We start from the raw sequence: 24,291 nt of genomic DNA, 5'->3' as shown, positions 1-24,291 counted from the left end.
GCTCCGGACCCCCCGCGACCCAATAGGATAAGCGGTTTGGAAAATGGATGGATGGATATTTTATATTCCCCCCCCACATCTGGGAGGGCGGCGCCCGAGTGCCCCCTATGGGCCAGCCGCCACTGGTCTGCATCAACTTTGATCACTTTTAAATCCAGTTTAAAAACCCATGCCAGGACTGGGGAACACAGGATGGAGGAACACCTATAAACACTGTCAACAAGGAGTACGTGAGGGGCAGGTGTAGCCAAAACAAACTCATAACAGGGGGTTGGAAAACAGCTGGGCTGAGTACCAATGAAAGAGCACAGCAGTGCCATCTGCTGGTCAACCAGAGACATGGTGGAGTTTACATTTTTTACATTTACAGGATTTGGCAGACGCCCTTAGCCAGAGCGACTTACATCCATCCATCCATTTTCCAAACCGCTTATCCTACTGGGTCGCGGGGTTAATCTAACATAGGAATGGTTGTTGTTAGTTTTGTTCTGTTTATGTATTTGTTTGCCTGTCTGTATAAATTGTACAGCACTTTAGTCAATTGCTGTTGTTTTAAGTGTGCTTTATAAATAAAATTAACTTGAAAGCAAGTTTATTGTTAACAAAAACTATAAAAGATAGTATTTTTATGAACTGAAATAAAATAAGATGAAAAAATAAAATAAAAAATCACAACTAAATTAAAACTATAAATATTGCTTCCAAAATTAACCGAAATTGACATAAAATATTTTCCATTACTGTGTTTTAATATATAACTGAAGTAATGATTTGGTCGTCCTTAATGACCCCTTGTGAGGACAGGAATATTATTATACACGATGTGTTCATGCTGGATTCTCCATAGACACAAAACACCTGTACAACTTACAGTCTATTCCTGGAGATAAGATTAGTAAAACAATCTGAAACTAAACTGTTTAAAAATTAAGCAGAAATGTATTTTCAAAATAAAAGCTATCTATCCGTGCATCTTCTATACCTACTTGTCGTTTTCGGGGTCCAGAGCCTGCCCTGGAGGCCACAAGGAACGGAATAACCCAGGATGGGGTGCCAATCCACCACAGGGCGTGCTCACGAGTCATTGTTAACTCCAATTCACCGTAGCATGTTTATGGACTGTGGTGGGGGGGGGGGGGTGTGGGACTGGAGAACCCAGAGCAAAGCCAAAAATGACACCAAATGTGTGAGGAGCAGTGCCAAACATCACAGCATCATACTTTCTCCGAAATTAAAATGAATAAAACCACGCTGAAACTTACAAAAACCGAGTTCCAAAATAAAATTGCGAATAAAATAAAATCAAAACTATAATAACACTGATGTGTGCTAGTAAAACAGACCAGAGGCAGCAGTGCAGCTGTTGTGGTTTTACAGTTAAAACTGTGGTTCACAAGCTACCTGGTTTGCGTTCCCACTAAATCCAAAGGCTGCTAATAAAATTGCACCATTCTGACTTCCCCTCCCTGGGGCCCATGGAGCTGTTTAGTGTCACAAAATCGGGTTTCCGTTCTAGTCATTTTAATCATCTTAGGCATAATGTACTATGGTTTTTTCCACTCAAAACTTTATTTGTCATTCTAATTTCCACATCACAAAGCATTGAACAAATCTTAGAAAAACAAAACATTTTTGCCATTAGTAGATATGAAAGGTTAAGATACATCAAATTTTTTCCTTCAAAAAGGCAAAAATATAAAACGAACAAGTACAATACAAAAATACAAAAAGATGGAAATAAACATTTTAAATAATTTTATTGGTAAAGCTCTTAATCTAACATTCATGAGAGTCTCGCAGCTTCAATGACATGTATGAATTTTAGCTTAATGGCAGCGCAAGTGGAAATTTTTCATCAGAAATAAGGAAGTAATAAAGAGAATTGCTTGCTCATCAGTTTTTCCTTATAAGAAAGTGAAATGTTATGGAAGTTCTGCTGGGTTCAGAGAACTAATGCAGCTCTGCCTCTATATAAGACAGAGCAGAGGCGCCTTTCAGACCAGGCTCAGCTCCTCTCAGACCTCCAGCACACGGCTGCTCCTCTCTCCCTCTCTGTCCATCTCTTTCCTTCTGCCTCTGCATCCATCCAGCTGGGATCCAGTGAGGGAACCATGAAGACTCTGTCTGCTGTTCTGTTCCTGGTGCTGCTCTGCTCTGTGCAGCTTGTCTACAGCAGTAAGTGCCTCAGAACCTCAAAATAAGCCTGTTTGTATCTTCACTGTATATGCTTTAAGAAACCATGACCATGTTTGTATATTGTACTTATGAACTAAGTTTTGTGTCATATACTGTGGCTGTTTTTAAGAAATGTGTGACATGTTTCTGATATAATGTATATGCTGTACCATGTACAAACTCCGCCAGAGGGTATGTGATACAATGATTAACAACAATTAAAGTCAGAATGGATGCTTGTTTTTCATAGATACACCAGGTCGTCCTTTTCCCTGTTGTATGGATTATTACGACAAAAGGATCCCACTGAGTCAGATTGTCTCCGTCTCCGAGATCAGCAGCAGCTGTCCTAAAAGAGCATTAGTGTGAGTATTTATTTATCATTGATGTCATACTTTATCAGGAATAAGTACATTGGCTGCTACCTTTGGATGATGTAAATTTTCTTTTTGATTGTCTGCAGGTTTGTTATCAAGAGAAACCGGTCTTTCTGTGTAAATCCAGAGGAGGCCTGGGTCAGGAACCATGTCAGTAATCTGGACAACAGCAAGAACACTGACTGACAACAGCATCCATAAAAACAGCTGAGACCATCAATCATGGATCCAACCTCCAGTCTGACACTGAAGGACTGACCAGAAGAGGAGATGAAACTCCTGATGTTAGATTGTTCACGTCATCTGATATTTTAGCACGTTTTGTGTTTTGTCTCAATTTTTACCCTTATTCTTGTCAGATATATGTATGATATATTTATATTCATTTGCTTGGGTAATATACAGATGTCATAATACTTATTTGCTTGCATTAAAATCGTGTTTTAAGTTTTTAAGTTAAGTTATCTCAATTATGCAGGTGTTTTTACTTAAAGTTCATATTTTAAGTGAAATCATATTTTCAGCAAATACAGTCAGTATTTTAAGCTCTTTTACGATATGTGATGTGAGTTAAATAAAACAGTTGCTTTGTAATTTTGTACTTGCAAAAAAATTTCATAAAGGTAGTGAAAAACACTATAACAATCTAGTTACCAACCGTTTCCATGCATTTAAAGATTTTTTTACAGTAGCAATCAAAATTAGAAAACAAGTGACATTTGTAATTTATGAATAAATATAATCCATGAATTGAAGCAATGTATTTGTACAGCATTTCATAAGTGAAAACTCTCTCACATCACACAATAAATGGTTGCAGCTCCTCAATCAGTCTAAAAAAACTCAGACATGCACTCCTGTTTATAGGAGTTTTCACACATTTTCTTGACCCAGTAACAACCGTGGCATTATCATATCATTGTAATATAAACACTGCTATTTGCAAAAGGGTGTGTGATCAGCGCTGCTTCGAGACTGTTGGAGTTAGACTCCACCGAGTCCGTTGATGAGGAAAAGATGCATTCGTGAGGCAAAGGATGGTTGTAAGTCAGCTCTCTTTATTTGTTGTACAGATCGATCCGGGAGCCACTCTCAGATGCACAAAAGTACACACCAAGGGAAGCTCAGCTCCCTGTTGTCTGTGTCTAGCTTTTATACCCCGTTTAGGGCGTCTACTGTTCTTGTTGGTATCTTTCCAGTTGGCGTAACATATAACTATTGTTTGGACATTGCTGGCGTTAGTCCCCACACCCGTTCCCTTTGATCTTATCTTGTTATGTTGCAATTTAGCAGCGTCAGCGACCCCCTCCCTTGTTATGTCCCCGCAGGTCAAGCGTAAGCTTAATGTCACCACGAGCCTGTCAATGTACCTTCTGCTTTCCGGAATTTACTTACACTACGAGGAGGGCTGGAGCCCCCTTCTCTTCCTGCCTGTGTTCCAGTTTGTTCCCCTTTCTCAGTGTGACAAAGTTTAGCACGCAGCCTAGCCCCCCTTCAAGACTCAGACACTTAAGTCAGTCGCTCTTCTTATTTTTATTCTCCTTATAAAGCTCTAAAATATCCTATTTAGTTTCTACCTATATATTTCAAAAAATACTTAGGATTTTTAAAAAATGTTTCTTTGACAAAAACATTTTGTTTTGATGGTTTGGCGAGATTTCTGTTTGATTCTTCATACTGGTTTAGCTCTCTGATCATCCACAGCAATTACTGGCAGGAATCCCCTGGAGCCCATTGTCTATCTGTGCAACTCATCCACGGTGGTAAGTGCCTCACAAGCTCAAAATGTGCCTGTTTGCGGAATTCTATAGTTTAAGGAGGAAACCAAGTGATTAAATGACCATACCACAATCAGGCCCTTCAATAGCATCTCAGTATTGCTTGACATTGGTTCAGTGTTCTTAGGTTAAGAAAACAACCTCACCTTGATCCCCTGCAAACATATCTCTTTTCATTGTGGCCAAGCAGAGAAGTTAACGACACATTCACACGTCATTATGACTGCCCCCAACCCCCACCCCGCGAATATGCAGCCATCAGCAGCCTTTCAAAATATTTGCCAGGCAGAACACACTAAGGGATGTGTCTGTTTTATTCAAGCACAGTACAGAACCATATGATTTTTTATTTTTCATTTGCCACTCTGTCCACCTTTATTTTCCACAATCAACCTTATTACTTTGTTTAGCCCTGTAATTAGTCGGTCACTCTCCTCTCCCAAAATAATTCTATTGCTTGGACACACTGCTGTTTTGTACCTGGCTTGACCTCCTTGCGGATGAAGTATTTCATGATGTGCCAAACAAGCTGGATGGGCTTCAAATCTGTCTAATTTTCATAATCCACACTGTCCCTCATTGCTTGACAATATCAATCTTATTACTTTGTTTAGGTCTGTAATTATTATACTGCACACATCATGGATCCGCCTCATCTCCAAAAGGTGAAATAAAATACAAAATTCAAATTTCATGAATAAACTGACTAAAACACATTTTGCTAGTTTTAGGCCATCTTCGCCTCACAACAGAAACAATTTCTTGAATTTCATAGGCCATTTATTGCAGTGTAGTCAGTTTATTAATGAAATTGGAATTTTGTCTAAATATAAGAAAATTATACTTGCTTAGATTTTCATTTCTTGTAGTGAAGTTAAGATACCTGAAATCAGGTATTGTACCCGATTTCAGGTAAGTCACTTCAGCTTTCATAATCACTGCTCTCCCTGGTGGATGGATATATCATTGCAAGTACTTTACACACAGAGAGGCAAGGGGCGGATCATGCCGGCCCCCTTGTTCATTACATCATCGTGGGAGATCTCATTATAGTCAAGGTCCCACCCAGGACCCAGCAGGGGCCAGCCAAGGACCAGTCAAGGCCCCATCATGGAAACAGGAGAAAATTCAAGTGGCTACATCTGTATATAATTGTGTATCAAGACAAGCCGAAATAACAGGGAACAGCTGGGCACAAATCGAGGAAGCACACGTGGATGATCAGGGGGCGTGGCACATATGAAGACTGGACGCGCAGGTCATGACACCCTCCTATCTTGTTGATTTCATAGCCTTATTTTTTATCATTTAGGTCATGTTATTATATAGGTAATGTTAAGGTCTAGACTTAAGCTCAGAGGTGAGCGTGCCTTTATGGTTGCTGCCCCTAAACTTTGTAATTGTTAACCCCTTTAGGTCTGCATCAGTGGTGGCTGGTGAAAGAAGTTCCTTGGTGGGGCTGACGTACCAATAGATTTTCCTTCCTAGTCCAGTATAAGCATTCAAATGAATAGTGAGAAAATGACAACAATTTCACAATCATAATTTAATTTCCTTAGTTGGCTGGGTGATATTTATTTTGGGCTTGTCGGGTCCCAGCTCCTTAACGTGGATTTTTTTCCACCATTGTCCTTCTCGCAAAAGGGTAATTCAATAACGATCTCACGGAACTTGCTGAAAGCTGCCCCTCAACTGTCGTTGTCATCATCATCTCTCTCTGACTGACTGACCTGAGAGCGATCCAAATAGGTCATTAAAACGCATTTTCTGTAGCAGGGGCAAAATATCCAGCGCCCCAAAACCATTTAATTTGGCAATGCTGAAATCTTTATTATATTTTCCTAGCAACGATACACGATTGGCTATTTCGCTGCACTTCTGGTGCGCTTTTATGAGCACCCAACAAGAGAAATGATTGGTGGAAATCTGTCGGTGAAATTCACTGTTGAATGAGAGTCAGTTGTTGGAAATGTTGTTTAAATAATTCATATTGCATGTAGGCACACACTATTAAGTAAAACTGATATTGATTAAAAAAAAAAATATATATATATATATATATATATATTTTATTTTTATATATTTTATATTCCCCCCCACATCTGGGAGGGCGGCGCCCGAGTGCCCCCTATGGGCCAGCCGCCACTGGTCTGCATCAACTTTGATCACTTTTAAATCCAGTTTAAAAACCCATGCCAGGACTGGGGAACACAGGATGGAGGAACACCTATAAACACTGTCAACAAGGAGTACATGAGGGGCAGGTGTAGCCAAAACAAACTCATAACAGGGGGTTGGAAAACAGCTGGGCTGAGTACCAATGAAAGAGCACAGCAGTGCCATCTTCTGGCCAACCAGAGACATGGCGGAGTTGATGGAAGGAGAGCTAGATGGCATCTTTACTCCCTGATTTTTTAATCTAAGATCCATCCATCCATTTTCCAAACCGCTTATCCTACTGGGTCGCGGGGTTAATCTAACATAGGAATGTTTATTGTTTATTTGTTGTTTTGTTCTGTTTATGTATTTGTTTGCCTGTCTGTATAAATTGTACAGCACTGTAGTCAATTGCTGTTTTAAGTGTGCTTTATAAATAAAATTAACTTGAAAGCAAGTTTATAGTTAACAAAAACTATAAAAGATAGTATTTTCATGAACTGAAATAAAATAAGATGAAAAAATAAAATAAAAAATTACAACTAAATGAAAACTATAAATATTGCTTCCAAAAATTACCGAAATTGACATAAAATATTTTCCATTACTGTGTTTTAATATGTAACTGAAGTAATGATTTGGTCATCCTTAATGACCATAAATAAATGTTTTTGCCCCTTGTGAGGACAGGAATATTATTATACACGATGTGTTCATGCTGGATTCTCCATAGACACAAAACACCTGTACAACTTACAGTCTATTCCTGGAGATAAGATTAGTAAAACAATCTGAAACTAAACTGTATAAAAATTAAGCAGAAATGTATTTTCAAAATAAAAGCTATCTATCCTTGCATCTTCTATACCTACTTGTCGTTTTCGGGGTCCAGAGCCTGTCCTGGAGGCCACAAGGAACGGAATAACCCAGGATGGGGTGCCAATCCACCACAGGGCGTGCTCACGAGTCATTGTTAACTCCAATTCACCGTAGCATGTTTATGGACTGTGGGGGGGGGGGGGGGGGGGGGGACTGGAGAACCCAGAGCAAAGCCAAAAATGACACCAAATGTGTGAGCAGCGGTGCTAAACATCACAGCATCATACTTTCTCCGAAATTAAAATTAATAAAACCACGCTGAAACTTACTAAAACCGAGTTCCAAAATAAAATTGCGAATAAAATAAAATCAAAACTATAATAACGCTGATGTGTGCTAGTAAAACAGACCAGAGGCAGCAGTGCAGCTGTTGTGGTTTTACAGTTAAAACTGTGGTTCACAAGCTACCTGGTTTGCGTTCCCACTAAATCCAAAGGCTGCTAATAAAATTGCACCATTCTGACTTCCCCTCCCTGGGGCCCATGGAGCTGTTTAGTGTCACAAAATTGGGTTTTCCTTCTAGTCATTTTAATCATCTTAGGCATAATGTACTATGGTTTTTTTTCCACTCAAAACTTTATTTGTCATTCTAATTTCCACATCACAAAGCATTGAACAAATCTTAGAAAAACAAAACATTTTTGCCATTAGTAGATATGAAAGGTTAAGATACATCTATTTTTTTCCTTCAAAAAGGCAAAAATATAAAACGAACAAGTACAATACAAAAATACAAAAAGATGGAAATAAACATTTTAAATAATTTTATTGGTAAAGCTCTTAATCTAACATTCATGAGAGTCTCGCAGCTTCAATGACATGTATGAATTTTAGCTTAATGGCAGCGCAAGTGCTGATATAAAGGCTATTGGGAAATGATTCCTGAGGGAATAACGGCTGCCACATGTGGGGGGACGAGTAGGTCTTCATAGAAACAGGCCGCCAGCCTGAATGCCCGTGAATTTCCATAGCAAGAGTGCCAAGCTGGTGCCTGTCGGGATGGAAATACTGGGCTGGCTCGCAAACTTCAGCGGCACAAAAAGGATTCCACCGGAATGCTGGCCCCAGCCCTACTGCAGCGCCTTTCTGTCCTCGATTTTGCTGATGAGTGTCTGCACCCACGGCTCGCTGGACTTGGCACACACCTTGTAGCCGCGACGGGTGGTGAACCTGCCGGAGAAGGGAAGATGAGCTTAAACGGCACGTCCTGTGTAGCGGCCCAACGCCCAGCATTTTTCTTGACATTTTTATTCGCAGTCAGGTCTTTCCATCTAGTAGAGCTGATTCAAATATCCTTAGGTGCCATGAATAGTTAAACCATTTTAAGGTAATTTATTAATAAGCTGACCGTAAGTAATGTTAAAGGTTTACTTAATTTTAAGGAGCAGTGATGACAGCCGAATCCCTCTTTGTGCTGATCGGTTCAGGCACATTTACATGAACTTGAATTGGTCACAAGATTTTTTTAATCAAAAAGCAAAACAAGCTTGAGAAACCCTGTTTAGGAGATTATGAGCCAGGATCCATTATAGTCACAGACAGGGACTATGACACACTACCTAGTTTGATTTATTTATCAAGGCACCTCATTGATTGAATTCTTGCAGTAAATCCAGTGGAGCAATTGAGGAATGCACTGACACAGACGTACAGACAGCAACTGGCGGACTTACACCACGGCAGCACTGGGGCACTGCTGGCTGGTCTTTCTGTAACTGCTCACTTGTTGTGGCTTCAGTTCTTTTGTTGCAAAGGAAAAGCAGCAGCTCTTGGGTTCGGTGGCCATCCGCAGACCTGAAGCACATGCACAGAAAGACTTCGGTCAAGCAAAGTATTGACACATGTAACTTTAAAGATGACCTTGAGCGTTCCGCACCGCTTATCCACTATAGGGTCACAGTGATATACAGGACACCTTCATCATCATCCTTATCATCATCACCACCACTGTTACTCCAAATGTGGGTTGCAGTCACTGCATGGCTAGTCAGACCAAACCCCCCTAACTTTCCTTATACAGACTATCGGCATATTAATGTTTCAAAAGCACGCATATCTATATCTACTATGTGTCTGTCTGTATATATAGTATGCACAAGGTCAATGACATAATGGATCTTTTTTTGAGTATTACAAACTCATAGTTAAAAACCAATAGGTTTACCAGCATTCCTCACAGACAGGCTCAAAATTAGGGAAAAAAAACAGTGATATTTCTAAAGCTTCCAGCTCGACTAGTAAATATTCCTCACCTTCTGTGAGCATCATGGCGCTGAGCAGCATCACGGCCAGTGTGAGCAGCAGGCGGGCAGCAGACATGTCGACTCTGAGCTTGAACGCGGGCTTCTTGTGATCCGGGATAGAAGAGGCTGCTGGGTGCTCTGGGAGAGGACCACTGGTCTGAGGATCTGCTCTGGGCCATGGAGTTATATAGATCCCTCAGTGACGCAGGGAAGAACCCTTACTTGCAGGGGAAATCCTCACTCTCTCACATCAGTGAAACTCTCACTGTACAGGAGCGTAGGTTATTTTTGGGGTCAGAGGGCGGGACAGTCCAGCTCTGTGCGTTCTTCCTTCACAGCTTTGTTTGAGCATTACTGATGTCATTAAAATGGATTTCAGCATGCGGAGGCCTCTGCTAACTGAGTCTCTTAGCTCTCACTTCCGTCTTTCAGTACCTCTTTCGATTCAAACGTCAGCACCGTTTGAACTGAATGGACGCTCACACACACACACACACACACACACACACACACACACACACACACACACACAGAAAGATGCACAGCCTGTTTATGACAGTACCATCTTTTACACACATTCCAAAAATGCTCATAACAATGGCACAGAACCACAATACTAGCTCACATTTATCTAACTGCCACATCTGAATGTTTCCACAGGTTAAGGAGCCAAACAACAGCTTGTGTATTTGTGCTACCTCTCCCACTGACAGAAAGAACAGATTCAGATACAGATATAAGAGATGTGAGATACTGTGAAAAGCTGATATGCTCTTTCCTTGGCTCCCACATAGTCGATGTAGGTGGGCCTAGCGATTCCCTCTGTCATGAGTGTTTTTCTTTTTCTGACAATGTGTTTGTTTTTTTTTATCCGTTAGTGTTAAAAGCATTACCGCAAAACAGAGACAATAGCAGGTCAATGGACAACTTTATTTCATAGTTAGTGAAGCTTATGTACTTGGTTGGAGTTGAAGGGGCAGACCATGTGTTAATGTGCATGACACAAGGAGGACACACAAACTCCACTCAAATTAAAGAATGGCTAGATTTGAACCCTGAACCCTAGAGGTACAAGGTAACGAGACTACTGACTGAGTCATCATGGTGCCATTAACTTCCTGTTCTTATTTTTATTATTATTATTATTATTATTAATATTATTATTATTATGGTTGTTGTTTTCATTGTTGTTTTGTTTGTTTATAAGTCATTTTTAAATTAGCACTATTTAAATGTGTATGTGTGTATGTATGTACATGTATTTTGTGTATGTATTTAAATTTTGCAGCAGTATGCTCACCGCACAGTAGTTAAGGTGATGAAGGGGAAGGAGAGAATTCACCGGTTACATATAGGGGATGATTTTATATGGCCAAAGTGGACAATTTTAGCCAGGAGATCAGGGTACCACCCAGGGATCTTTTATTATCTCAGAGAGTCAGAACCTTTTGAGTTTTACGTCTCATACAAAGGACTCCAACATTTTACGGCACAGTGAACTGGGGCATTGCAATCCACACAGACTACAGGACTGGCCACACTTGTTGGCCACACCAACACCTCTTCCAGCAACAGTACAACTTTCCAAAAAGGTCTCCCTTCTAAATACTGACCAGGCCAAAACCTGCTGAGTTTCAGTTGGATTACCTACTCTGAACTGCACATGGTACAGCTGCTGACATACACAGTGTTTCAATCAGCAGAAGGAATGGTTCCTGTTCATGGCACTTGTGATTAAAGGTCAGACCAGCAGCCTTTTACATAATATCAGCAGCCTTGAGTGGTTAAACAGGGGTGTAGAAAGGTTCTGACCTATACAAGATCAAGTTGGAAGTTTCAAGTGGCCTTTGACACCTTTATTTTAGCACACAGCAAAACTCTGAGGGTCTGGACTGTACCAGACACTCTTAAAAAACATTTATTATAAAAAAAAGAATTTTTGGAAATCTGGAGATCAGTGTTTTTTTTCCTGCGAACCTTTGTCATAAATATATTTATAACCACTCAAAAATAAAATCGAAAAACATTCTTAGTCCAAAAGTCTAACAATAATTTTTATCACTTAATCACAAACAAGTCATTTCTTGATTTTTAGGGATTTTACCCATGAAAACCCCCCCAAACATAGGGGTAGAAATGAGTTGTTTATTTCACTTTCATAAACTGATATCGATGAATTCATCTTTGCACATTTTCCCCTAACACTGAATCGTAAAACTACCTCCGCGATCATTTGCCAAGTGGTGAGCCAGGTTAAGATTGACTGAGACTGTGACTTGGGTTAATTTTTACAGTTGCCCAAGCAGTACTGATCATAATTAGGCATTTTCTGAGAGGATACTAACTTAGGACTGGCTTACTGCAAATATGCATGACATGCATGACTCTCCCTGCCGGCCCCTGGAGGATGGGCTCCCCCTTTGAGTCTGGTCCCTCCCAGGGTTTCTTCATTCTTGGGAGTTTTTCCTTGCCACTGTTGCCTTTGGCTTACTCACTGGGGGCTTTGGGTGAGGATGCTGTAAAGCGCTTTGAGACGATGTAATATCGTGAAACTGCGCTATACAAAAATACATTTGTTTGTTGTTGTTGTATTACCGGACCATCCATATTCCTGGATGTTCATATATTGCCAGGCCTGCATGGCGCAGAAGCTGTAGAGCAAAGCTGCTCATTTATGAAGCGTGGCGTGGATGATAAATTAAAAATTAAACATTTCCTAAAATAGTGCATTATGTACTTACAGTGCGCAAGTCAGGGTTAATATCATTAATGAAAACAAAATAAGATATGAAAATTAAATACAAATCTACAGCTAAATGACAACTATAAATATTGGTTTGGAAAAAAAAACTGACATAACACTGGCAGGTATTTCTGGACTTTCTCAGCCAACTTTTCTTCAAATCCTGTAGCAATTTTTTTTCAGTCTGATCAGAGAGGGTAGAAAAGGAGTTTATATGCAATTTTCTGTCTGATCTCTTTTCTGACTTCCTGCTAGTTTTCCCCAGCCACTGCACAACCGAGGTACATGTCTATCACAGAACAAACTGTCCACATTGTTTGGTTTTTTGAGTGGTACATGCAAACATACCCTGCCCCCATGTGCGGTCTCTGCATCTGGCCTTTGTGGCAAAGACAACGTCACAACAGCCACGCACTGTGGTGCGTCTACAGTTACCACAAAGCAGCCCTTAGCCAGCCAATTTCACTTTCTCTTCGACAGAGGGTTCCGACCGTGAAGCATGGATTGGGATCCACATGGGTTTCAACCAGCACTTAGTGCAAGTTTGCTTTTTTTTTTTTTTTGGTAGTTTAATTTACAACATACTTCCTAGAAGTATGTTGTTGTTTAAATGAAGGTGGCAGTGTGGGGGGAAAATGGCTCTGAAAAGCTCAGGCCTGACAGTCTTGATTCTGCAGTCGGTAAATGAGCTACATGCCCTGAATTCAGCCTCCGCCTCGGCAGCCACAGGCCCTTGTTAGTAGCGGGGAGAGTGAATGTCACAGAATGGGAAGAGACGGTTCCTGTCTCTGCCAAAGAGCTTGATGGAGGATATCAAAACAAAAAGAAGACTTTTTTATGGCCCTGGCAGAGGTAGCGACATTTGATGGGGAGAATGCTCCACCCACGACCTTGGCCTTTCGTTCACACATCCAACCCGTGAACTGCTCATGCTGCTCATGCTGCTCATGCTGCTCATGCTGCTCATGCTGCCTTTCCCCATCTAAATACCACACGTGTGTCTGTGGTGGAAAAAACTACAACAAAAAATTGCGACAAATTTCCTTATGACTCAATGATTTACAAAGGCAATTATACTATCTCCTAAAATAAGTGCAATAAGAAAACAAATACCACAGTAATTCCCCTGCTATCTCTTTACTTGCCCTCTTAAGAACATGAGAGGTATTAATAGAAAGCAGAACATTGACTGAAAGCAGAAATGCTAGCAGTGCCACACTGCCCCCGAAATGGCAAGTCAGTGCTGTCCCCTCCCACATGCGGTTTATCTCACGTTTTAGGCTAAATCCTCACCTCACCCCAAACTTTTATTCAATTCAACCTATCTGGTTGTTGCAAGAAAATAACTGCTAGGAGATTTCAAATCCAGTCATTTCAGGGTGTTCATAAGTGCACCTGGTACCAGAGCACCCTAGGCCACACTTCGATGATCGATTTTGTAATCATATTGTCAACTCTGTGTCTGCATATTTTGGACACTCGGGTGAAGCTGAGCTGTCAACTGATCAACACTTAGTGGTGGATTGGATCTGATGGCGGGGGAAGATGCCGGATAAGCCTGGTAGACCCAAACAAATAGTGAGGGTGAGCTGAGACTGTCTGGCAGGGGGCCCTGCCCAGGAGTTATTCAGCTTTTACCGACAGCAGAAATTCTCTTTTCACCTGAGGGAGTCACATGACACTGAGCTTGACTGGGCCATGTTCCAGGACTCCATTCCTGAGGTGGCACTGCGAAGCTGTGGCCATAATGGTGTTGGTGCCTGTTGTGGCAGCAATCCTCAAACCCAGTGGTGGACATCAGAGGAAAGGGGAGCTGTCAGGCTGAAGAAGGATGCCTTCAGGGCTGGGTTAGCTTATGGAACTATGAAACCAGCCGACAGGTACTGGCAGGCTAAGCAAAAAGTGACTTTGGCAATTGCAGAAGCAGAAACTAGGGTATGGGAGGAGTTTGGTGAGACCATGGACAAGGACTTTCGGTCGGCCTCAAAAAGATTCTGGCAAACTGTCTGGTGACTCAGGAGGGGGAAGCAATACTTAACCCATGTTGTACACAAAAGGGATAGAGAACTGTTGACCTCAAAACTCTTCATTTGATGTCAAGTGCATCAACCAGCATCTGTGTCCTAGGGCATGAGTTTCCAAATGTTTCAGCCCATGACCCCCAAGATAAAAATGCCAAAGACTCACGGCCCCCAATAGTGTGTGTGTGCGTGTCTGTTGACATGTCAGAATAACCAAACAAATGCATGGGACAATCTTTTGCACACTAAAAATAAATATGTAAAACAAATAAAAATTCAAAAATAAGACTGCATCATAACCGTCATACAGTAATGAACCCATGTTCTCTACTGGGTTGATATCTGTAGCGATACACCCCTATAACCTAGGATCATTTTTCAGCCTGGTCTTAATTTGCTGATTAAAGAGCCTTAAATGCCACAGGTAGAATAATTTGCAGTGGCTGTTGCTGCTCCAATCATGTACACACTCTGACCCAGCTAACAGGGAACATTCGCAGAACTTAAGCCAACATTATGTGAAGGTCTTCTCTAAGATTGCAGAAAATGCTCTTATTGTAACAGTAATGGAATTATTTCTACATTTTACATTTTAACAAAGGTTCTCTCAGTCTCAGCACAATAACATTATTATCTGAAGATCCTTTTAATTAATGTTGAAAAATATTGCTGTATATTAATATATTAAAATGTTCACTACAAAAGTGCCACACAGTCCTGAATCCATGACCTTCATTTGTGTAAAGCGACAATGTTACCCCATTACAGTACCATGCCCTTTATCATTAAGTGCATTGTTGTTCTTAGTTGTAGTGTATGTAATATAATGTTCTGGGAACATCAGGAAAACTGGAGACTTTCCATATCTTAACCCTAACATTCAGTAAACATTCCTAGAATGAAAAATTGCTAGTGGGGATAATGTAATCTCAAATGACTTACCATGCTGGATGTGATTCCAGAGACATATTTAAGTTTGGTACGACAGAGCCTACAGACACTCTTGTTCTTATCAAGAACTCACTCTCTCTGGTGTTGGTGAAATTTATTAAGAATCAAAATGCTCCCAAACTGTTGATTTGAGTGACATGGGAGGATCTCCAGCCCTCATCTGTGTGCTTGAGCTCTCCAACACTAGCCATAACTAACTTGCAACCATGATTTGTATGATGTTTCAAGTGGTAAACATCTGCATGTGAATTTAAGTTCCTTCTGTGTCAAGAAATTTAATTCCTTTAATTGTGCCTACTGAACTGAAAACGAAGCATGTCAATGGCGCATGATGGATACGCGAACTGTTACAGGCCTTGTCTTGAATTTTAATGTAGACCTGAAATGCCCTTCAACAAAAACTAATTAAAAATCATAATGCATATTCAATCAGCAAGCAAATATCAATGCAATATCAAACCTGGAGCTGTCTGTCAATTCCCACCACTATTATTAACGGTTTTAAGTTTTATTCACATATTGTAGAAATCATCTCGTGTCCCCTCACTTGCAACCTCTCATCCTTTGAGAACCACTGTCCTAGGTAATGATGGGTAATTTGTCCCAGAAATGGTGCTGTTAGTCAGCATGGATGGGTGCTTCTCACACGCCTGTTCTTGGGATGGTTTTACACAGCTGTATGTGCCTGCAGAACCAGCTGAAAACCACATCCGACTAGCAGCTATGAGAATCCAGCTTCACCAGCTACATTAGAATGTTGATTTTCCCAAACAGATGGTGGCAGCATGAGCTTTTCCCAGAATTCCTCCTCGGGGTACTGCATCCCACCCAGTGTATTTCCATGCCTTGTACCAATTGGCAGTGGCACAGATGGGTGGGTGGGCCATTGCAGAGTCTATATCTCTAATGGGTTTTTCAACTGGCACTGAGATGTAACCGATAATGATGAAGATTCCTCTGCACTCCTCCTTCTACCAGCATGCCAGGAGACCATGATAAAAAGATTATGGCGCATTTTACGGGGCGCACTCATGGTCTGGAAGGTTCTTAGGATGTAATTCAGGTGAGATGAGCACAGTATTGACCATTAGATGGTATCGGTTTCATTGGGTGTCACAGTGGATCAGCATTGGGCTGCTGCCTCCTGCATGGCGCTTTGTGGAGTTTCCAAGATCTCCCTGTCCTTGCGTACATTTCCTCTGGTAGCTCAGGGTTCTTCCCTGCTCTAAAGTGGTGGCTCTAAATTGTCCAAAGGGTGAAACTGTGTGTGGGATTGCCTTCAGGCATGTGCAGTGAGAGATGTGGTTTAGAAAAGGGAACTGTGCAGCCTGAACTGGAAGATCGTCGATGTGTCTGCAAAAACAGAAAAATGACGAGCACAATTGTTCCACCTACTTTCGAAGAGACGACGTTGAAATGACGAGCGAGTTTACACACGCAGTGGAACCACAGACCTCAGCCGAGGCAGTGACCTTCCTGATGTGATGAAACAAGTCACATGACTTCACATCCTCATTATGTAGAATTCATTAAGCAAACAACTTGCCAGGGGGAAACTTCCATGAACACAGAAACACAGTTCTGCTGACAAATGAAAACATTCGGTTTTCTGAGTACTATACTCGAAACTGCATGTACAAGCACATATAGACACCGGGATTTACTAAGTACTGATCACAGTGGATCACACTGGAAAGACAGGGGAATTAGCTAAGTCACTTCAGGGTGAGTCTGCTGCTGAAATTCTAGTGATATTTCTAGTGGAATTTTTTGGAGGACCCCGAGCAGGTCTGAAATAAGGGCGTCTATGACTGAAGAGACAGAAGCTAGTATGTAAACAGGCTGACTGTATCCTTTGCACCTGATATGGACTGAAATCAGCTTCAGACCCAGGACCTAGAATGTCTGTCCATAATCCTGTATGCTTTTCTATTGGACTGTCATAAAACATACATCACACAAAACCCATATGTCATATGTAGTTCATTTACTAATATATATTTCGTGTTGTCCCATGGGGAATACTTTCTAAAAATATATATTGCCTAGAAATAAGTATGGTAAAACCTGTACATCAGGGAGGACGAGGGTCCAATGAGCAGACATTATGTTATCTGTCAGGTGTTAAGCGGCTCACGCTGAGAACCCGGACAGGTGGCTTAGTTCAGAAAACACTCTTTTGCAACCACGCACAATCCCTCACTTCTGCAATCCAAATGGCAGCAGCGTCTGACCTTTATCACTGAAATGCTGGGTTAATATGGTGAATTCCTCAGGAAATAGAGAGAATAAAACCCAATTTAAACAAAAGAAGGCAAGGAACTCACAAAACACAGGGACTTAATGATTAGGAGGGAATTTTTTTTTAAAGAAAAAGCAGAATGTATGAGTGTGAGACAAGCATTAAAAGAGAGAGTAAAGCTTTTCCACCACCTGATTCAGAAACGGCGCGAATCGATGGCTCTCTATTGCCACAAAAATAAAACAATGAAAAATAAATTAACAGCAAGGAAAATAAAAGGGAGATGTGAGGCGGGCGATGCGGCAGGGACTAGAAGCATGCAACTACAGCCATCCAAGGGACAGGCTCTCCCTGATGCAGGCCGCACCCCTGCCCTGTGCCCATTTGGCCCTTAGGGGGGACCAGCTGGGTGTCAGGGCTGTGCAGAAGAACCCCAGAAATTCCCCACTCCCCCAACAGAGGAGCAGATCCTGGGGAAGACCTCATTCTGGGAACTTGTGGTAAACTTGCTTGTTACCTACAGCACCAACAACAACGATAACAGTAACAACATCAACAACATCAATGCTAATAATAATAATAATAATAATAATAATAATAATAATAATAGAGGCAATTTTCATTAAAAAAAACTGATGTTCAAATGTGACAAAAAATCCCAAGTGGGGGACCATCGTATTAAATTTATCATTGTGGCCTGATATATATGACAGTTATATGGCATGTAAACATTCGCTCCTGTTTGGTCTGAAGTGACCACAGCATTAATACTGCATCAGCAGTGGGCAGGAGGGCAGCTTCTTCTCAGGTGTCACCAGAGGGATTAGGAACGGGAAACGAGTGTGATAACACTGGCGTGGTCGGTCATATGTCGGGGGGGGGGGGGCATGGCAGCATCGTGGAAAGGACATGCATGTCACCATAGAGACCAGAATGTTGGCCAGGAAAATGGCTCCCTTGCATGAAGAGACCCATTTTAAGGGTCAGAGCCATACCAGAGATATAAGACAATGCTTCCTCCATGACAATGCACTACAACTCTCCACCAATCCTGTGGAAACGTACGAAGCCTTATTGGAAAACAGCCAACCAGATGCTTCAAAATTATGGCTCCGCCTCTTTGGAATGACCCCAGCATGCAGCATTCCACTAAGTACGTATATAATAATGCCTTCATATAGTGCCTGTGTATAGAAACATTCTAGAAAGATGGCAAAGTGGCAGTAGAAACCTTTAGAAAGACTTTAGAAAAAAGACACTTCTGTTAAGGTTGTTTGAGGACAGGGATAGAGCCGAGCCAGAATCTGGGTTCGAGAGAGAAGAAGCACACCCCTCCTCACAGACATGAGGGCTAACATGCGAACACAGCCAGTTCAGCTCCTCTCAGAAGGAGGTGACTGGAGTCTCGGGATCAGTCATGCCCAGGCTTAAAAAACACAGGCTACTCCATTAAAATTTTAAAACTACAAATAAATGGGAAAAGTGATGCAGTTCAGGAAATATGTCCGTATTTAAGTGCTTTTTAGAAGAAGAGAGGAATTCATGGAGGAACAGGAGAAGATATGAGATGTGAGCTACAGCCAGCAGCATCCCCACTAGCCAGAGCAGAGGGGCCATGCTTTACTGCCGGTAGGAATGGCACGCATTGGGGGAGTTGGGGGGAGGGTCAGCTGATCATGTCTCTCATAACATGGAGGTCCTGCTGATATGTGCAGACGCCCGACTGAGTCTGCCTTTACCCCCAGCACTGGCTCTCAGTCTTCTGTACTCTGGATATGTCACTGTGGTGATGTCAGGAAGGGCTAGCCCTGGGGGTGTGGCCTATGCATATGGCTCCTCCTCCCCAGTGGATACTGCCAGCCGCATGGCCACAGACAGGTGGTCCGTGAGTCCCGCCAACTGCGTGATGAAGCTGAACTCCTCCACATCCTGTAGAAATCACACAAACCATCATAAATCTGAAATTCCACTAAGACTAATATATATATATATATATATATATATATATATATACACACACACACACATGAATATATAAATATATACATATTTACACAATCACACACAGACAGTACGCCTACTCCAATAGTCTATACATCTCCATATACATATATATATACACATATATACCTTTTCCATACATAAATAAGGCTCTATGATACACATATATACCTCCTCCATACACATTTATTCCTCCTTCATATACTGTATACAGCTCTGGGAAAAATTAAGAAACCACGGCAAATTTTCAGTTTCACTCATTTATCAGAGTATCCGTCTGTGTAAAAATTTTTTTTTGCAAACTTCAGTCTGGCTCCTATTTCTCATTAATGAAGGGCTTCTTCTTTGCTTTATAGGACTTCTGTCCTGCTTCTAGGAGCCTGATACCAACTGTCCAAGCAGTGCACTTCACACCACTTAATGATTCCCATTCTTATTGAAGGTCACTTGATGCCGTCCTCCAATTCGGGAAGCACTGCTGGGTAAGTTAACGGTCACCTCTGGCATTTGAATGACTTCCACGTTCCCAGTGTTTCTTGCTTCACCTTGTTCTTTTGTGCTGCTGCCTTAGAAATTCTCAGCCTGCAATCAACCTGCCACTCAGTGTAACCTTCTGCCAGCAGAACCAGCATTAAACTAGGATACAAAAATGCAGCTTTTTAAAAAGTGTGGAGTAATTTTTTTACTTAATTTTTCCTTGAGCTGTATATATACCAACTCCATATACCAACTCCATATACACTTACACCTCCATACATATGGACGCATCCACCTTCGATGGACACTCCTTCTCTATCTCATCTATGATCTCCTCTATATTCAACACTAATCCTTTTACTCACAGAATGACTTGTAGACTACAGAACAGCTAAATTATGTATACACTATATTGGTAAAAGTATTGGGACACCTGCCTTTACACAGACATGAACTTTAATGACCTCCCATTCTTAATACATAGGCTTTAATATGGAGTTGGCCCACCCTTTGCAGATATAACAGCTTCAACTCTTCTGGGAAGGTTGTCCACAAGGCTTAGGAGTGTGTTTATGGGAATTTTTGACCATTCTTCCAGGAGAGTATTTGTGAGGTCAGGCACCGATGTTGGACGCAGTCTCCTCCCTAATTCATCCCAAAGGTGTTCTATGGGGTTGAGGTCAGTCAAGGGCTCTGTTCAGTCAAGTTCCTCCACACCAGACTCGCTCATACATTTCCTTATGGACCTTGCTTTGTCCACTGGTGTGCAGTCATGTTGGAACAGGAAGGGGCATCCCCAAACTGTTCCCACAAAGTTAGGAGCAACAAAATCTCCAAAACAGCTTTGAATGCTGCAGCATTAAGAGTTCCTTTCACTGGAATTAAGGGGCCAAGCCCAACCCCTGAAAAACACCATAATCTCCCCTCCACCAAACTTCACAATTGGTACAATGCAGTCTGGCAAGTACCGTTCTCCTGGCAACCGCCAAACCTAGACTCATCTATCGGATTGCCGGACCAAAAAGTGTGATTCGTCACTCCAGAGAACACATCTCCACTGCTCTAGAGTCCAGTGGCAACGTGCTTTATACCACTGCATCTGATGCTTTGCATTGCACTTGATGTAAGGCTTGGATGCAGCTGCTCAGACATGAAAACCCATTCCGTGAATAGGCACTGTTCTTGAGCTAATCTGAAGACCACATGAAGTTTGGAGGTCTGTACCTAATGACTCCGCAGACAGTTGACGACTTCTGCACACTGTGCGCCTCAGCATGTGTTGTCCCCGCTCTGTGATTTTACATGGCCTACCACTTTGTGGCTGAGTTGCTGTTGTTCCCAATTGCTTCCACTTTGTTATAATACCATTTGTGACCTATTATTTTGCGAATGTTTGTAGAAGCAGTCTGCATGCTTCGGTACTTGATTTTATATACGTGGCTATGGAAGTGATTAGAACACCTGAATTTAATGATTTGGAGGGATGTCCCAATACTTTTGGCAATATGTAAATCGCAATGATAAACACATTAATGACACTTGGCCTCACTCAGCTATCAGTGTCTTCTGAATGACTTTTAAATGTAATTTCTTTTCCAGAAACGCAGTGGTGGAGCCATTTGGGAGGCCAATACATCCCCTACAGTCTGATTGGGCCCTCAGGTGCTCTGAGTGATTTCAATAGGCTCTGATTGCTGTCAATCATAGAATGTGGCGCAGTTTTATTGATTCACGGAACAGCATGAATTCCTGGTGCTTTCATGTATCGGCTCAGTGGCTCCACAGAATTTAGCTTTCATACTGTAGACAAACTCAGTTCTTGGAACTTTTTCTATTACTGCCATCTCACCCTCTTTGGTCAGTAAACCTCTGCCATTTGGCCCCTGCATCACATGAGAAGTGTCATTCCATGTGATTCTCATGTGTGGTTCCCTGATGCATAGCCTTCTGCCAGCCGGACCACAATTAAACCAGGATTTAAAAATGCAGATTTGTTTAAAAATATAGAGTGGTCTCTTATTTTTGTCCATGGCTATATATCAAGCCACATATTAGAGCCCTGCATTGGGACTGGGATCCCACGGCTCCCGCAGGACCCAATGGAAATCTCACGGGAGCGGGCGGTTTTAAGGTTGCTGCAGGCGGGAGCGGGCAGCTAAAAATAGACAGTGGGTCCCCAGATTTTTTGCAGGATGGAGAATGTAAATAATGTCATTTATTTTGTGTTATATATTCATGTTTGTTCTGAGCCATTGTAGTAAATTGTGATGTTCAGCTAGTTTAAATATATTTCTTTGAAATAAGGTTCAGGGTTCTCTTCTGTTTTTAAGCTTCTCTTGTTTGTTTATAATAATTTGATATTTAAACATTTGTTGTATTTGGTTATTGTTTTTTTAAAATGACTGTGCAGATATTTGCACATCTGATTAGTTTTTGGGCTCAGTTTACATTTATTTGCGATTCAAAGTTGAGATATTTTTGTTGAATTTGTTTAATTTATTTAGTTCTTGTTCTATTGGAATAAAACATTTAATGCATATAAACTTATTTCATCATACAGTATATCCGTTAATGGATCTGTGGGTGCGGGCGGGATTGGACAGAAATATTGCGGAGCGAGCAGGAGTGACAGAGACAGACAGCGGGAGTGGGCGGTAATGGTCAGAAATTCAGCGGGAGCGGGCGGGATTGGACAGAAATTCAGCGGGAGCGGGCGGGATTGGACAGAAATACTGCAGGAGTGACAGAGACAGACAGCGGGAGCGGGATTAAAAAAACTGTCCTGCAGGGCTCTACCACAAATCACCATAACTGTGCATAACTTTTCTTGAATACCTCATTCCAGTACAACAGTTTCTGCAGAAACTAAATCTTTTACGTCGTTTTAAAATAATTTTTACTTTACAAGAATATAAAACTTTATATCCATTTGAAATAATTTTCCTATCGAAATACAATTATACATTTTTTAATGTTTCATAATAGTTGCCAGGTGAAATATGCCTCTCAAAATCAGTGTTTGTACCTCCATAAGGGGTTTCATGATCAAAATCCATTATTGTTCTTTATCCACAAGCTAAATTGGGTATAAACTGCAAAAACTACGACTATATAATATCCCATTCACACCTTGCAGTTACAAGGGTACAAAGTGGTAGTGGGGGGTGTAAGGGTAAAAAAAAGGTCAATATGAGCAAAATTCTAATATTTTTACGTTGTTTCAGTGATACTCTACGTAAATCTGACTCATGGAGATGAAATAATGGGGGAAAAGCATGTTTTTGTTCAAGGGCAGTTTACAAACTCAAAACTTAAAAAGCATAACTTTACCATTTTCAGGACACTAGCCACACTTTTTTTGGCAAATAAATGACCAGAAAACATTCATTTCAAGCTACTTTGGCATAAATGTGGTAGTAAATAATTGCGGATGAAAATCACGTGACCCTGGACTAGCCCCCTTACTGAGTCACATGACCCCAGGAGAGCTGTAAACATGATGGCTGGTGGTATGTACACAAAGGTTAAATATCCATTCATAATAATAATGGATAATTGTATTGATCCCTGTGGGGAAATTTTACTTATGCCTCCCCCAACTTGCTGTCCATAAGTGAGAGCAAGCTGGCTGCAAAAGGTAGCCACCTACAGCAGTGACCATGGAGATACTTTGCTCTAGGACACACAGATGTCCCAAGGCCAGGTATGAACCAGTGATCTTCAGATCACAGGCACAGAGGCTTAGGTAACCGAGTCACACACTACCCTCCATCCATTTTCTGGAACTGCTTGTCTTATTCAGGGTTGCAGGGGCTCTTGGGTTACAGGCGCAAGGCAGGGTGCCAACCCATCACAGGGCACACTCACACCTAAGGGCAATTTGGCAACTCCAATCAACCTCAGCATGTTTTTGGACTGTGGGGGAAACCCAGAGTATTCAGAGGAAAGCCCACAACGACAACATGCAAACTCCACACACATGGCACCCTAGTGGAGACTCGAACCCTGGTCCCAGAGGTGAGAACCAACAATGTTAACCATCGCTCCACCCCTGGTTTAAATATATAAATACAAATAAATAAAAAACACGTCACAAATTTACATAATAATGTCCTGGTGCCAGAATCCTTTTGACTGTTTAGTTTTAACCATTTTAACCATTCTTAAGGTAGCCACTAGCTAACTGTAGGCATCTGCTGATCAGAGCTAATGTAATATTAACTAGCGATAATACGTGAGATATGGTG

General features: G+C 41.4%; 3 protein-coding genes across 4 annotated transcripts in view; 1 reads left to right on the top strand and 2 right to left on the bottom strand.

The window, feature by feature from the left end:
• The first annotated feature begins 1,920 nt into the window (after positions 1 to 1,920).
• On the top strand, positions 1,921 to 3,307 carry LOC125706639 (C-C motif chemokine 2-like). The gene is made up of 3 exons (XM_048973396.1): positions 1,921 to 2,175; positions 2,426 to 2,540; positions 2,639 to 3,307. The coding sequence occupies exons 1-3, from the start codon at positions 2,112 to 2,114 to the stop codon at positions 2,736 to 2,738; spliced, it is 279 nt and encodes a 92-aa protein (XP_048829353.1). The 5' UTR covers positions 1,921 to 2,111; the 3' UTR covers positions 2,739 to 3,307.
• A 4,808-nt stretch (positions 3,308 to 8,115) lies between these two features.
• LOC125706475 (monocyte chemotactic protein 1B-like) lies at positions 8,116 to 9,768 on the bottom strand. Its single transcript, XM_048973192.1, has 3 exons — positions 9,619 to 9,768; positions 9,040 to 9,160; positions 8,116 to 8,536 (listed from the first exon to the last, which is right to left on the bottom strand). The coding sequence occupies exons 1-3, from the start codon at positions 9,683 to 9,685 to the stop codon at positions 8,437 to 8,439; spliced, it is 288 nt and encodes a 95-aa protein (XP_048829149.1). The 5' UTR covers positions 9,686 to 9,768; the 3' UTR covers positions 8,116 to 8,436.
• Positions 9,769 to 9,778: 10 nt separating this feature from the next.
• The window catches only part of smpd3 (sphingomyelin phosphodiesterase 3), a 62,318-nt gene continuing 47,805 nt past the window's right edge, over positions 9,779 to 24,291 (bottom strand). For both annotated transcript variants that reach the window (XM_048973190.1, XM_048973191.1), the window contains exon 8: positions 9,779 to 19,495. In XM_048973190.1, the coding sequence (XP_048829147.1) occupies positions 19,388 to 19,495 (108 nt within the window). In that variant the 3' untranslated portion in view covers positions 9,779 to 19,387. The remainder of the gene's footprint in view (positions 19,496 to 24,291) is intronic.

The sequence above is a fragment of the Brienomyrus brachyistius genome, chromosome 13 (genome assembly GCF_023856365.1).
Source record: "Brienomyrus brachyistius isolate T26 chromosome 13, BBRACH_0.4, whole genome shotgun sequence".
In the NCBI taxonomy this organism is placed as follows: Eukaryota; Metazoa; Chordata; class Actinopteri; order Osteoglossiformes; family Mormyridae; genus Brienomyrus; species Brienomyrus brachyistius.
Note: the sequence above shows the minus strand (reverse complement) of the source record. Positions and strands in the feature narration are given on the sequence as shown.

What these genes read in the sequence shown, in the direction of transcription:
- LOC125706639 (XM_048973396.1), top strand. Translation starts at nt 2,112, where the DNA reads ATGAAGACTCTGTCTGCTGTTCTGTTCCTGGTGCTGCTCTGCTCTGTG. An exon ending in TGTGCAGCTTGTCTACAGCA is followed by an intron (nt 2,176 to 2,425) that starts GTAAGTGCCTCA and finishes TGTTTTTCATAG; the next exon opens with ATACACCAGGTCGTCCTTTT. An exon ending in TGTCCTAAAAGAGCATTAGT is followed by an intron (nt 2,541 to 2,638) that starts GTGAGTATTTAT and finishes GATTGTCTGCAG; the next exon opens with GTTTGTTATCAAGAGAAACC.
- LOC125706475 (XM_048973192.1), bottom strand. Translation starts at nt 9,685, where the DNA reads ATGTCTGCTGCCCGCCTGCTGCTCACACTGGCCGTGATGCTGCTCAGC. An exon ending in CGCCATGATGCTCACAGAAG is followed by an intron (nt 9,161 to 9,618) that starts GTGAGGAATATT and finishes CATGTGCTTCAG; the next exon opens with GTCTGCGGATGGCCACCGAA. An exon ending in TGCCCCAGTGCTGCCGTGGT is followed by an intron (nt 8,537 to 9,039) that starts GTAAGTCCGCCA and finishes CTTCTCCGGCAG; the next exon opens with GTTCACCACCCGTCGCGGCT.